Here is a 14,305-nt window from a genome sequence, read left to right as displayed (position 1 = left end):
ACATCATCATGTGGAGTTCTGTAATTTCGTTCTTGAGAAGATAAAGGATGACAGTTTTATTCCACACATATTGTTTAGTGACAAGGCAACATTCCATTTAAATGGAATGTTGAACCGTAATAATGTAAGAATATGGAGTACGGAACAGCCACATGTAGAGACTCTGCAACATTTATTGTGTTTTATGCAGTTTCACAGAAAAAGGTGTAGGGTCCATTTTTCTTTGCAGAGAATACTGTTACAGGAAGCACATATCTTGATATGCTTGAGAACTACTTTCCCCACTGTTGGAGACAGACTCGAAAGACTTCATTTACCAACAGGATGGGGAATCCCACACTGGCATGTGGAAGTGCGGGAATTTTTAAATCAAGGATTACTGAACAATGAATTGATTGCACTGGACCAAATGATTCAGCCTTACATTACTGGCCTCCAAGGTTACTGGAACTGACTGTAAGTAATTATTTCTCATAGAGGTTTATAAAAGACTGTTTATGTGCCTCCATTACCAACAACAATGAATGAATTTAGACATCGCATAACAGCAGCTGTGGAAGCTGTTAACTCAAGACATGCTCGCTGCAGTGTGGGAGCAATTTGAATACTGCATTGACATATGTTGTGCATCTCAAGGCGGGCATATTGAACACCTATGGAAAAAAAAAAAGAGAAAACCCTTTTGAGTTTCCCATTCCTCAAAAAACAGAATTCATTGTATGTGTTTATTAGTTTCAGAAATATTGGCTTGCCAAATCGCGTGATTCTTTGTGATACACCCTGTATTTTGCGCGGTGTTTTCATGTGTGTTCTGCGTCTCTAGCAATCTGGTTCTCTTTTTGAATTATAAGGTACTGTGCCTTGCCCATTATGCAAAAAACCATACTTTCACAAACCATCACCCACATTATTTGTTTGTGAAACATTACAAAAAGTACCTACATAAATATTTGCACTTGATAAGGGGAATAAATTCTCCAAACACGTCATGCTAAGCATGGAAAAAAAAAAAAAAAAATCTAACTGATGCTGTATTTCATTATTTAAACCAGAACATCTGAGCAACACAAGAGAGCAGAGGCGGCAACTATGCTACAAGTGGCCAAACAAGGAAACATTTGAAATATGTATTCGAGTAACTGAAAGGTGTCATGATGATCACAGTGATTACAAAACTGTGCGTACGCAATAGAGACAGTTTGCAGTTTGAAAACAGTTGTGATCGGTCATTATAATTTTTTTCGAAAGAAACCTTCAGCTGCCACACCATGTAAAGCTTGGCAGCAGCAGGCGATAAAGCATGAATGGTTCAGACGTTTACTGATTTAGATCTGCTGAGTAGAGCGCCTTGATGTCAAGCAACTTAACTGCACAACATTTGCAAACACTTTGTGAAGGCCTATGCCATGCCAGTGTCATTTTCTGTTGGTTATATTAGACATCCCCCCAATGAACATTATTTCATTAAGCATAAGTCATGGGAAAACTATGAATATGTTAATGCAAATTGGGTGCGAGTTAACAAGGTGAACGTAAGAAATTTGACGGGAGTGATAAAATGTCTTAAACTGTAGGAAAAGTTGATTCTGGGAAAAGGGGGGGGTTATTCATCTTCCATTTTATTTTTATTTCCAGAGAGGACTAATCAGACCCTCTTCCCTCCCTCGCCTATTTCTTATGTGGCATGAGCAAGATGAGGAGAATATTTAGGTCTCGGAAGACTTTCATGGTATTCATGAAAAGAAGCAGTTCTGATATGCACATCTTCCTCTGATTCTGTGCTATATATGTAGTAACAGTAGCCTGTAGAAATTTAAGTGAATATTAAATTTAATAAGAATGGATTGTAATTTTTCTTGCCCTGTGTTTATATACTTTTGCCCAATAATTAGTCCCGTACTGTATGTAATGTCACTCAAAAATCTGTTATATCAAAAATATAATATAAATTAATGACAAAAAATTATTAGCTAATTATCATCATAGCATTGGAAATGGACATTATTCATTGTATAGTCTGTTTCTTTGTCCCTTTTAGGTGAAGGAGTTATTCAGTGACTATCGTGGAGAAGTAATTAAAGTTGGTAAACCAAACGCTGCCAAACGGAGAGCGTTCTTTGCACCCATTTTTACTGTTGTTCCATTAAGGCACCCAAAGCGTAGGAGAAAAGCAGGTTAGAAAATTTAAAAACACAGTGACATGTTTTTTCCTGCAATGTACACAAATAAATCAGTGTTATTTTTCTCTGGTTTCTACAGATTTCAGGACCTTTACTATTTCACATTAAAGATAAATCATTTACAGTCCTCTTCAGCTTGCACATGTTACCTGAAAAATTTCTCTTGCAGCTGCCCCACTTCCTGAACTGCCTGTAGCACCACCACCTGAACCACGTAAACTTTCAGAAGAAGAACAGAAGGCGCTATATGAGAAGGAGGAAGGCACATTAAGGGAATTGCGCATATTTCTGAGAGAGATATGTGCCAAACTTGCTCGTAACCGCCAGTGAGTTTTTCATTCCTGATCCTACGTGAAGTTCTGAAATTGTGCTCCATTGTCTTGACTTATATAATTGTACTATACTTATTATTTATTCTTCTTGTTTTTCTTCTTTTATGGCCTCATTGTATCACTTTGGTCAATAATTTCCTAATCATCATCTTCAATAGGTTTATTTCTGAATTGCCCAGTATCTTTCCATTCGTTCTGACATGTTCTGTCGTTCCTCATGTGTAAATACCCTTTTTATTGCTTGTCATTTGTCTATTTTTAAATTAAATCTTATTTTTATGTTTTTCAGTTCCTTTAAATTTTTTGTTTTGTTATGCAAATCATACAGGGTTAATTCTAGCTTTCATATGCTGCATCATTTCTTTTATCCATCCTATTTATTGCTTCATTCCAAAATTTTTCTTGCTAAACTTGCGTCTGATGTCCCAATAATGTGACTGATTGAAGAAAACAGATCCTTTTTTTCCCCGTATAGTATCTGTAATGGACTCCAGTTTACTTTCATTTATCACTATCTGCCATTGTCACTCTTTTTGATATTTCTCATTTATGTGTGTCCTAGTTATTTTGTCCCTCTACTTGTAGGAATATGTCTATTCTGGTTTTCTGGGGGACTTTGAAGAGAGTTTCACTTCAGTATATCACCTCTGGTTGAACCACCGTCCACCGAGCGAGGTGGCGCAGTGGTTAGCACACTGGACTCGCATTCGGGAGGACGACGGTTCAATCCCGTCTCTGGCCAGCCTGATTTAGGTTTTCCGTGATTTCCCTAAATCGCTTCAGGCAAATGCCGGGATGGTTCCTTTGAAAGGGCACGGCCGATTTCCTTCCCCATCCTTCTCTCACCCGAGCTTGCGCTCCGTCTCTAATGACCTCGTTGTCGACGGGACGTTAAACACTAATCTCCTCCTCCTCCTCCTCCTCCTCCTCCTCCTCCTGAACCACCGTCCTGTAATGTTGTAGTTTTGATTGACATATTTTTTATTGTGTGTAGACCATGTTCATTTTGAGCTTTTATCATTTTTTTAGTTCTTTCTTGCCATTCATGTTTCTCACCCAAGTTACATGTAATAAATTGTCGTAGGTATTTAAATTATTTCACTATCTTTTGGAATCCTATATTTTGTGGGCTTGTTATTTGATTTCTGGTTTCTTGGATGTTATTAGCTAGTAATGCTAAGTTGTTTTCAAATCTGAAGCAATTTATGTTCATTTGATCTTTCATGGTTGCTATTCTTATTTTCTTAAATCTTCCTTGTATTACTCCCTCATCACATAGTCCAGAGCACACTTGAAAAAGTAATGGTGATCAACTATCTTACTGTCTTAACCCCCCCCCCTTTTTTTTCTTTTTTTAAATGGCTCAGATATTTGTCCTACGAACGTGACTTTAGATTTGATTTTTTTTTTAGAGTTAATCATTTTTATTAATTTGGAATGGAGACCGAAATTCCTGAGTGTCTTCATCACTGAAGATCTTGTGGATACAGTTGTAAGCATTTTTGAAGTCTTCTTGTTTTGTCTTCTTTTGTAATAATCCATTACCAGTTTCGAAGTGATAATGTGTTCTGGGCAACTTCTCTAGGGTCTGAAGCCTCCATGGTATTCTCCTAGTTCCAGTTCAAGTTGAACTTTATAACTCTTGTATAGAATTCTTGACATTGCTTTATATGCGATATTGAAAACTCCTCTTTTATTGATGGGATTTAATTTGTTTCACAAATGTTGGATCTTCCCACTTGCTTTTTAGTTTTTGAGCCCTTTCAAATCTTTGTAGCCTTCGTGGATTGCAGATGGGTTTATATATTTTCTGCTGGTGTTTTAACACTTCGCCTTCCGTACATCTCGTACAAATTTATTCGCTTGGTACCGGCAGCGCTAATTTGGATTACTTGGCTTGTCGCCAGCCGCTTGTCACCTTTCCGTTGATGACAGAATTCACACACATTTACTTTTGCCGACTTTAATATTTTCAAAAATCCTCTGTTTTGCCGTATTGTTCCACAAACTTGGATGTTCTTTTCAAGTAACTCTCTGCAAGTTCTACTCTGTTATAATAATTATCCTTGCAGAGATGATGCTACTTTCCATCAGAAGATGTCAATAGTCCCATCACTGTTTTTGCTAAAGGCTGTCCAGCGCCAGAATATATCTTGAATGAGGAAATGTATTCCGTACTCGGATTACACAACATCCAAATGAGTATGCATATTTCGTAATTTTCGACAGATTGTAAACTTTGAAATTTAACCGTCCCTGCCACAGTGTCATTCCTTCATCAATTGAGATGCTTTGACTTAGATTAAACATTTCTTTAAACTTTCTGGAAAAATAATGAATTACGAATTGCACTTTGTAAAGCTGGTTGGCATTATCTGGTTTATTGTTGTCGGGAAAAATGTAAAAATGATATTTGTCTGAATTGGTTGCAGGGCATCATTTTGTGAAATATCGGTGTGTCTATCAACGGATTCCTTGACCAATAATCATTGATCCTTGCTTTTTTTACAATTCCCATAAGGATAGCAAGCCCCGACCATTTGCTAAGTTCGGGTCCCATAAAGTCTACAAATTTGGCATTTTTTAAATCCAGTTTCCTTCTATTGCAATTTTGACTGTAGTACTTGTTGGTTTCATTGCTAATATATTCAAATAGATCATTTCCAATATATAATTCTACAATATCCTCGATGCTCTGCGTATCTTTGGGAAATATGTTTGTACCTGGAGATCATTCAAATTTGTTGTTGGTCCTCGGTAAATCAGTCTGACCACTGTGCACTGTCTTCTTTGTCAGATTCATCTGAATCAGGTGGCAACCATAGCTTTTGCCAAATTTTTCTTGGACGTATTTCACTATGTTCCAGTGATTCTGCTTCAGTTTCATTTTATATATATATATATATATATATATATATATATATATATATATAGTGAAATACGTCTTTGCCTCTTCACTTCCGCCTCGACTGACATCTCTGCCCAAACCCTTTGTCTTTAAATATGTCTGCTTGTGTCTGTATATGTGTGGATGGATATGTGTGTGTGTGTGCGCGAGTGTATACCTGTCCTTTTTTCCCCCTAAGGTAAGTCTTTCCGCTCCCGGGATTGGAATGACTCCTTACCCTCTCCCTTAAAACCCACATCCTTTCGTCTTTCCCTCTCCTTCCCCTCTTTCCTGATGAGGCAACAGTTTGTTGCGAAAGGTTGAATTTTGTGTGTGTGTGTGTGTTTGTTTGTGTGTCTATCGACCTGCCAGCGCTTTCGTTCGGTAAGTCACATCATCTTTATATATAAAAAACAAAGATGATGTGACTTACCGAACGAAAGCGCTGGCAGGTCGATAGACACACAAACAAACACAAACACACACACAAAATTCAACCTTTCGCAACAAACTGTTGCCTCATCAGGAAAGAGGGGAAGGAGAGGGAAAGACGAAAGGATGTGGGTTTTAAGGGAGAGGGTAAGGAGTCATTCCAATCCCGGGAGCGGAAAGACTTACCTTAGGGGGGAAAAAGGACAGGTATACACTCGCACACACGCACATATCCATCCACACATATACAGACACACATATATATATATATATATATATATATATATATATATATATATATATATATATATATATATATATATATATATATATATAGAGGGAAACATTCCACGTGGGAAAAATATATATAAAAACAAAGATGATGTGACACTCTGCCCAAACCCTTTGTCTTTAAATATGTCTGCTTGTGTCTGTATATGTGTGGATGGATATGTGCGTGTGTGCGAGTGTATACCTGTCCTTTTTTCCCCATAAGGTAAGTCATTCTGCTCCCGGGATTGGAATGACTCCTTACCCTCTCCCTTAAAACCCACATCCTTTCGTCTTTCCCTCTCCTTCCCTCTTTCCTGATGAGGCAACAGTTTGTTGCGAAAGCTTGAATTTTGTGTGTGTGTTTGTGTTTGTTTGTGTGTCTATTGCCCTGCCAGCACTTTCGTTCGGTAAGTCACATCATCTTTATATATATATATATATATATATATATATATATATATATATATATATATATATATATATATAAAACAGAGGGAAACATTCCACGTGGAAAAAATATATCTAAAAAGAAAGATGATGAGACTTACCAAACAAAAGCGCTGGCAGGTCGATAGACACACAAACAAACACAAATATACACACAAAATTCAAGCTTTCGCAACAAACTGTTGCCTCATCAGGAAAGAGGGAAGGAGAGGGAAAGACGAAAGGATGTGGGTTTTAAGGGAGAGGGTAAGGAGTCATTCCAATCCCGGGAGCGGAAAGACTTACCTTAGGGGGAAAAAAGGACAGGTATACACTCGCACACACACACATATCCATCCACACATACAGACACAAGCAGACATACAGACACAAGCAGAAATATGTCTGCTTGTGTCTGTATGTGTGGATGGATATGTGTGTGTGTGTGTGTGTGTGCGAGTGTATACCTGTCCTTTTTTCCCCCTAAGGTAAGTCTTTCCGCTCCCGGGATTGGAATGACTCCTTACCCTCTCCCTTAAAACCCACATCCTTTCGTCTTTCCCTCTCCTTCCCTCTTTCCTGATGAGGCAACAGTTTGTTGCGAAAGCTTGAATTTTGTGTGTATATTTGTGTTTGTTTGTGTGTCTATCGACCTGCCAGCGCTTTTGTTTGGTAAGTCTCATCATCTTTCTTTTTAGATATATTTTTTCCACGTGGAATGTTTCCCTCTGTTATATATATATATATATATATATATATATATATATATATATATATATATATATATATATATATATATATATAGAGGGAAACATTCCACGTAGGAAAAATATATCTAAAAACAAAGATGATGTGACTTACCCAATGAAAGTGCTGGCAGGTCGACAGACACACAAACATACACACAAAATTCAAGCTTTCGCAACAAACTGTTGCCTCATCAGGAAAGAGGGAAGGAGAGGAAAAGACGAAAGGATGTACGCCAACCTATTCATGGGTCGCTTAGAGGAAGCCTTCTTGGTTACCCAGGCCTGCCAACCCAAAGTTTGGTACAGATTTATTGATGACATCTTCATGATCTGGACTCACAGTGAAGAAGAACTCCAGAATTTCCTCTCCAACCTCAACTCCTTTGGTTCCATCAGATTCACCTGGTCCTACTCCAAATCCCATGCCACTTTCCTTGATGTTGACCTCCACCTGTCCAATGGCCAGCTTCACACGTCCGTCCACATCAAACCCACCAACAGGCAACAGTACCTCCATTACGACAGCTGCCACCCATTCCACATCAAACGGTCCCTTCCCTACAGCCTAGGTCTTCGTGGCAAACGAATCTGCTCCAGTCCGGAATCCCTGAAGCATTACACCAACAACCTCACAACAGCTTTCGCATCCCGCAACTACCCTCCCGACCTGGTAGAGAAACAAATAACCAGAGCCACTTCCTCATCCTCTCAAACCCAGAACCTCCCACAGAAGAACCACAAAAGTGCCCCACTTGTGACAGGATACTTTCCGGGACTGGATCAGATTCTGAATGTGGCTCTCCAGCAGGGATACGACTTCCTCAAATCCTGCCCTGAAATGAGATCCATCCTTCATGAAATCCTCCCCACTCCACCAAGAGTGTCTTTCCGCCGCCCACCTAACCTTCGTAACCTCTTAGTTCATCCCTATGAAATCCCCAAACCACCTTCCCTACCCTCTGGCTCCTACCCTTGTAACCGCCCCCGGTGTAAAACCTGTCCCATGCACCCTCCCACCACCACCTACTCCAGTCCTGTAACCCGGAAGGTGTACACGATCAAAGGCAGAGCCACGTGTGAAAGCACCCACGTGATCTACCAACTGACCTGCCTACACTGTGACGCATTCTATGTGGGAATGACCAGCAACAAACTGTCCATTCGCATGAATGGACACAGGCAGACAGTGTTTGTTGGTAATGAGGATCACCCTGTGGCTAAACATGCCTTGGTGCACGGCCAGCACATCTTGGCACAGTGTTACACCGTCCGGGTTATCTGGATACTTCCCACTAACACCAACCTATCCGAACTCCGGAGATGGGAACTTGCTCTTCAATATATCCTCTCTTCCCGTTATCCACCAGGCCTCAATCTCCGCTAATTTCAAGTTGCCGCCACTCACACCTCACCTGTCATTCAACAACATCTTTGCCTCTGCACTTCTGCCTCGACTGACATCTCTGCCCAAACTCTTTGTCTCTAAATATGTCTGCTTGTGTCTGTATATGTGTGGATGGATATGTGTGTGTGTGCGCGAGTGTATACCCGTCCCTTTTTCCCCCTAAGGTAAGTCTTTCCACTCCCGGGATTGGAATGACTCCTTACCCTCTCCCTTAAAACCCACATCCTTTCGTCTTTCCCTCTCCTTCCCTCTTTCCTGATGAGGCAACAGTTTGTTGCGAAAGCTTGAATTTTGTGTGTATGTTTGTGTTTGTTTGTGTGTCTGTCGACCTGCCAGCACTTTCATTTGGTAAGTCACATCATCTCCAAAAACAAAGATGATGCGACTCACCAAATGAAAGTGCTGGCACGTCGACAGACACACAAACATACACACAAAATTCAAGCCCTCGCAACAAACTGCCGCCCCATCAGGAAAGAGGGAAGGAGAGGGAAAGACGAAAGGATGCGGGCTTCAAGGGAGAGGGCAAGGAGCCACCCCAATCCCGGGAGCGGAAAGACCCACCCTAGGGGGAAAAAAGGACGGGTACACACTCGCACACACACACATTTCCATCCACACATATACAGACACAAGCAGACATATTTAAAGAGATGATGTGACTTACCAAATGAAAGTCCTGGCAGGTCGACAGACACACAAACATACACACAAAATTCAAGCTTTCGCAACAAACTGTTGCCTCATCAGGAAAGAGGGAAGGAGAGGGAAAGACGGAAGGATGTGGGTTTTAAGGGAGAGGGTAAGGAGTCATTCCAATCCCAGGAGCGGAAAGACTTACCTTAGGGGGAAACAAGGACGGGTATACACTCGCACGCACACACATATCCATCCACACATATACAGACACAAGCAGACACATTTAAAGACTATATATATATATATAATTGGCCAAGTGATCCGGAACATCAGACGAGACGTCCGCACATTCATCATATCGTCTCTTTCGTCTGCCATGATGAAAGGGCACAAGTACTTATAAAAACAAAAAAACTGGTTGACATGTGTAACTTATTGTTACATGAACAAAACGCCAACAGAAGCTAAAAAATAATAAAGAACTGTCACCGGCCACTGTACGATACTATGTTCACGACACCACCGTGGCATCGCCAGCCACTAAACGATGCTATGCACACGACACTGGTATGGGGGCGCCGGACGGCACGGTGTTAATAGGGATATCTGAATTTATTTGAAATAGTTCTGCAGGCTCTTCGCAGTTTAGCAATTTGTTAATTGTTTCTACTAGAACTTCTGTATTTGTGTACTGCTATGGGCCATCGTAACTGATGATGGTCGAAGTAGAGAGGATATAAAATGTACACTGGCAATGGCAAGGAAAGTGTTTCTGAAGAAGAAAAATTTGTTAACATCAAGTATAGATTTAAGTGTCAGGAAGTCGTTTCTGAAAGTATTTGTATTGAGTGTAGCCATGTATGGAAGTGAAACATGGACGATAAATAGTTTGGACAAGAAGAGAATAGAAGCTTTTGAAATGTGATGCTACAGAAGAATGCTGAAGATTAGATGGGTAGATCACATAACTAATGAGGAGGTATTGAATAGGATTGGGGAGAAGAGAAATTTGTGGCACAACTTGACTAGAACAAGGGACCGGTTGGTAGGACATGTTCTGAGGCATCAAGGGATCACCAATTTAGCATTGGAGGGCAGCGTGGAGGGTAAAAACTGTAGAGGGAGACCAAGAGATGAATACACTAAGCAGATTCAGAAGGATGTAGGTTGCAGTAGTTACTGGGAGATGAAGAAGCTTGCACAGGATAGAGTAGCATGGAGAGCTGCATCAAACCAGTCTAAGGGCTGAAGACCACAACAACAACAACATGGGCCATCATATTATTATTTTTTTATCCTTTAACATTAATGCTGGTGTATCATATCTTTATCATGTGCTAAATATTTTGTAGTAACCCCTTGAGTTTGTTTTATTGCTATTTGTTTCTATCATTAGTAGTATATCTTTTTGATATTGGTGTTTAACCCTTCTTATTAGTTTTTGGATTATCTTTCTTTGTTCTCAAAGTCCAAAGTGTCATTCTTCCGTATCACGTGTCTGGTACCTTCACCATGCTTGGTGTCAGTATACCACTGCTTTATCACATTCATTGTTCCACTATTGGTATTTTTTTCCTTGGGGCTGTGTGTTCTGGTGTTTGTTTCAGTTGAGGTCTAGATCAACTGTTATTTTTATGTTCCTTGTTTGTTCTTTGTATTCCATGTCAGTTTATTGTTGTTATTATTATTATTATTATTTAACAGGTTCTACATGTTCACAAAACCAGTAGACATAGAAGAAGTTCCTGACTACCTTGCTATCATCAAGCAACCTATGGACTTGGAGACAATGATGACAAAAATAGACCTACATCGTTACTCCTGTGCTCAAGATTTTCTAGATGACATTGATCTTCTTTGCAGGAATGCTTTGGAATACAACCCTGACAGGTAAGGCATTTAGACCAAGCACAAGATAATTATTTTTGATCAAGTTTCATGCAACTGTAGTAAGTGGTAGTGGTTAAGTGCCTGGATTTTGATTTCAGGCACTGAGTAAGGTGTCTGTGGTTGAGGTACTGTATTCCCATTCATGAGAGGCTGAGTTCTCCACTTCCACATCTTATAATTAAGCATTATGTTTTCTGTGGTTTTGCTACATCACTTAAAACATGACAGAATGGTTTCTTTCATATTCCCTCCGCATCGCTAAACAATTCGAGCTGCTTCTCAATTGCTAATTACCTCTTGTTGACAGATCAGTGACATGATCCGCCCTTTGCTCAGTGGAAGCGATGCATTGAGTGGTGAGAAATGCAACCCCAGCGCTACCTCCATCAGACGATAGGTGCGAAGCCATCCCATGCCAACCATGTGTGCGAATCAAACTTGGCACTTTACCAATACAACTAATATGCCAGTATGACTTGTCGTGTTACAGTATTTACCCAAGTATTGGATGACCCTTAACAAATCTCCACATCACACACACCTCCTTTTAAGACACTGTCCATTCCGTTCAACTGCTCTTCCAAATCCTTTGCTGTCTCTGAGAGAACCTCTTCTTCTCCATGGATTTTAATGCCTACTCCGAACTTTTCTTTTGTTTCCTTTATTGCTTGCTCAATATACAGATTAAACAACATCGGGGATAGGCTACAACCCTGTCTCACTCCCTTCCCTACCACTGCTTCCCTTTCATACCCCTCAACTCTTATAACTGCCATCTGGTTTCTGTACAAATTGTAAATAGCTTTTTGCTCCCTGTATTTTACCCCTGCCGCCTTCAGAATTTGAAAGAGAGTATTCCAATCAACATTGTCAAAAGCATTTCTCTAAGTCTACAAATGCTAGAAACGTAGGTTTCCCTTTCGTTAATCTTTCTTCTAAGATAAGTCGTAGGGTCAGTATTGCCTCACATGTTCCAACATTTCTACGGAATCCAAACTGATCTTCCCCGAAGTCGGATTCTATCAATTTTTCCATTCGTCTGTAAAGAATTCGCGTTCGTATTTTGCAGCTGTGACTTATTAAACTGATAGTTCGGTAATTTTCACATCTGTCAACACCTGCTTTCTTTGGGATTGGAATTATTATATTCTTCTTGAAGTCTGAGGGTATTTCGCCTGTCTCATACATCTTGCTCACCAGATGGTAGAGTTTTGTCAGGACTGGCTCTCCCAAGGCCATCAGTAGTTCTAATGGAATGTTGTCTACTCCGGGGGCCTTGTTTCGACTCAGGTCTTTCAGTTCTCTGTCAAACTCTTTACGCAGTGTCGTATCTCCTATTACATCTTCATCTACATCCTCTTCCATTTCCATAATATTGTCCTCAAGTACATCGCCCTTGTATAGACCCTCTATATTCTCCTTCCACCTTTCTGCTTTCCCTTCTGTGCTTAGAACTGGTTTTCCATCAAAGCCCTTGATATTCATGCAAGTGGTTCTCCTTTCTCCAAAGGTCTCTTTAATTTTCCTGTAAGCAGTATCTATTTCACCCCTAGTGAGATAAGCCTCTACATCCTTACATTTGTCCTCTAGCCATCCCTGCTTAGCCATTTTGCACTTCCTGTCAATCTCATTTTTGAGACATTTGTATTCGTTTTTGCCTGCTTCATTTACTGCATTTTTATATTTTCTCCTTTCATCAATTAAATTCAATATTTCTTCTGTTACCCAAGGGTTTCTACTAACCCTCGTCTTTTTACCTATTTGATCCTCTGCTGCCTTCACTACTTCATCCCTCAAAGCTACCCATTCTTCTTCTACTGTATTTCTTTCCCCCATTCCTGTCAATTGTTCCCTTATGCTCTCCCTGAAACTCTGTACAACCTCTGGTTCTTTCAGTTTATCCAGGTCCCATGTCCTTAAATTCTCACCTTTTTGCAGTTTCTTCAGTTTTAGTCTACAGTTCATAACCAATAGATTGTGGTCAGAGTCCACATCTGCCCCTGGAAATGTCTTACAATTTTAAACCTGGTTCCTAAATCTCTGTCTTACCATTATGTAATGTATCTGGTACCTTTTAGTATCTCCAGGGTTCTTCCATGTATACAACCTTCTTTCATGATTCTAGAACCAAGTGTTAGCTATGATTAAGTTATGCTCTGCGCAAAATTCTACAAGACGGCTTCCTCTTTCATTTCTTAGCCCCAGTCCATATTCACCTACTATGTTTCCTTCTCTCCCTTTTCCTGCTGACGAATTCCAGTCACCCATGACTATTAAATTTTCGTCTCCCTTCACTACCTGAATAATTTCTTTTATCTCATCATACATTTCATCAATTTCTTCGTCATCTGCAGAGCTAGTTGGCATATAAACTTGTACTACTGTAGTAGGCGTTGACTTCGTGTCTATCTTGGCCACAATAATGCGTTCACTATGCTGTTTGTAGTAGCTTACCTGTACTCCTATTTTTTTATTCATTATTAAGCCTACACCTGCATTACCCCTATTTGCTTTTGTATTTATAACCCTGTATTCACCTGACCAAAAGTCTTGTTCCTCCTGCCCCCGAACTTCACTAATTCCCACTATATCTTACTTTAACCTATCCATTTCCCTTTTTAAATTTTCTAACCTACCTGCCCGATTAAGGGATCTGACATTCCACGCTCCGATCCGTAGAACGCCAGTTTTCTTTCTCCTGATAACAACATCCTCTTGAGTAGTCCCCGCCCGGAGATCCGAATGGGGGACTATTTTACCTCCGGAATATTTTACCCAAGAGGATGCCATCATCATTTATTTTACCCAAGAGGACGCCATCATCATTTAATCATACAGTAAAGCTGCATGCCCTCAGGAAAAATTATGGCTGTAGTTTCCCCTTGCTTTCAGCCATTTGCAGTACCAGAACAGCAAGGCCATTTTGGTTAGTGTTACAAGGCCAGATCATTCAATCATCGAGACTGTTGCCCCTGCAACTACTCAAGAGGCTGCTGCCCATCTTCAGGAACCACACGTTGGTCTGGCCTCTCAACAGATACCCCTCTGTTGTGGTTGCACCTACGGTACGGCTATCTGTATCGTTGAGGCAC

General features: G+C 40.2%; 1 protein-coding gene across 1 annotated transcript in view; it reads left to right on the top strand.

Moving 5' to 3' along the window:
* The window catches only part of LOC126194705 (ATPase family AAA domain-containing protein 2-like), a 220,538-nt gene that overhangs the window by 132,591 nt on the left and 73,642 nt on the right, over nt 1-14,305 (top strand). Inside the window, exons 16-18 of the mRNA XM_049932942.1 lie at nt 2,039-2,174; nt 2,350-2,506; nt 11,028-11,213. Coding sequence (XP_049788899.1) covers nt 2,039-2,174; nt 2,350-2,506; nt 11,028-11,213 — 479 coding nt within the window. The remainder of the gene's footprint in view (nt 1-2,038; nt 2,175-2,349; nt 2,507-11,027; nt 11,214-14,305) is intronic.

The sequence above is a fragment of the Schistocerca nitens genome, chromosome 7 (assembly GCF_023898315.1).
Source record: "Schistocerca nitens isolate TAMUIC-IGC-003100 chromosome 7, iqSchNite1.1, whole genome shotgun sequence".
Taxonomy (NCBI): Eukaryota; Metazoa; Arthropoda; class Insecta; order Orthoptera; family Acrididae; genus Schistocerca; species Schistocerca nitens.
This window is presented reverse-complemented; position numbering and strand designations above follow the sequence as displayed.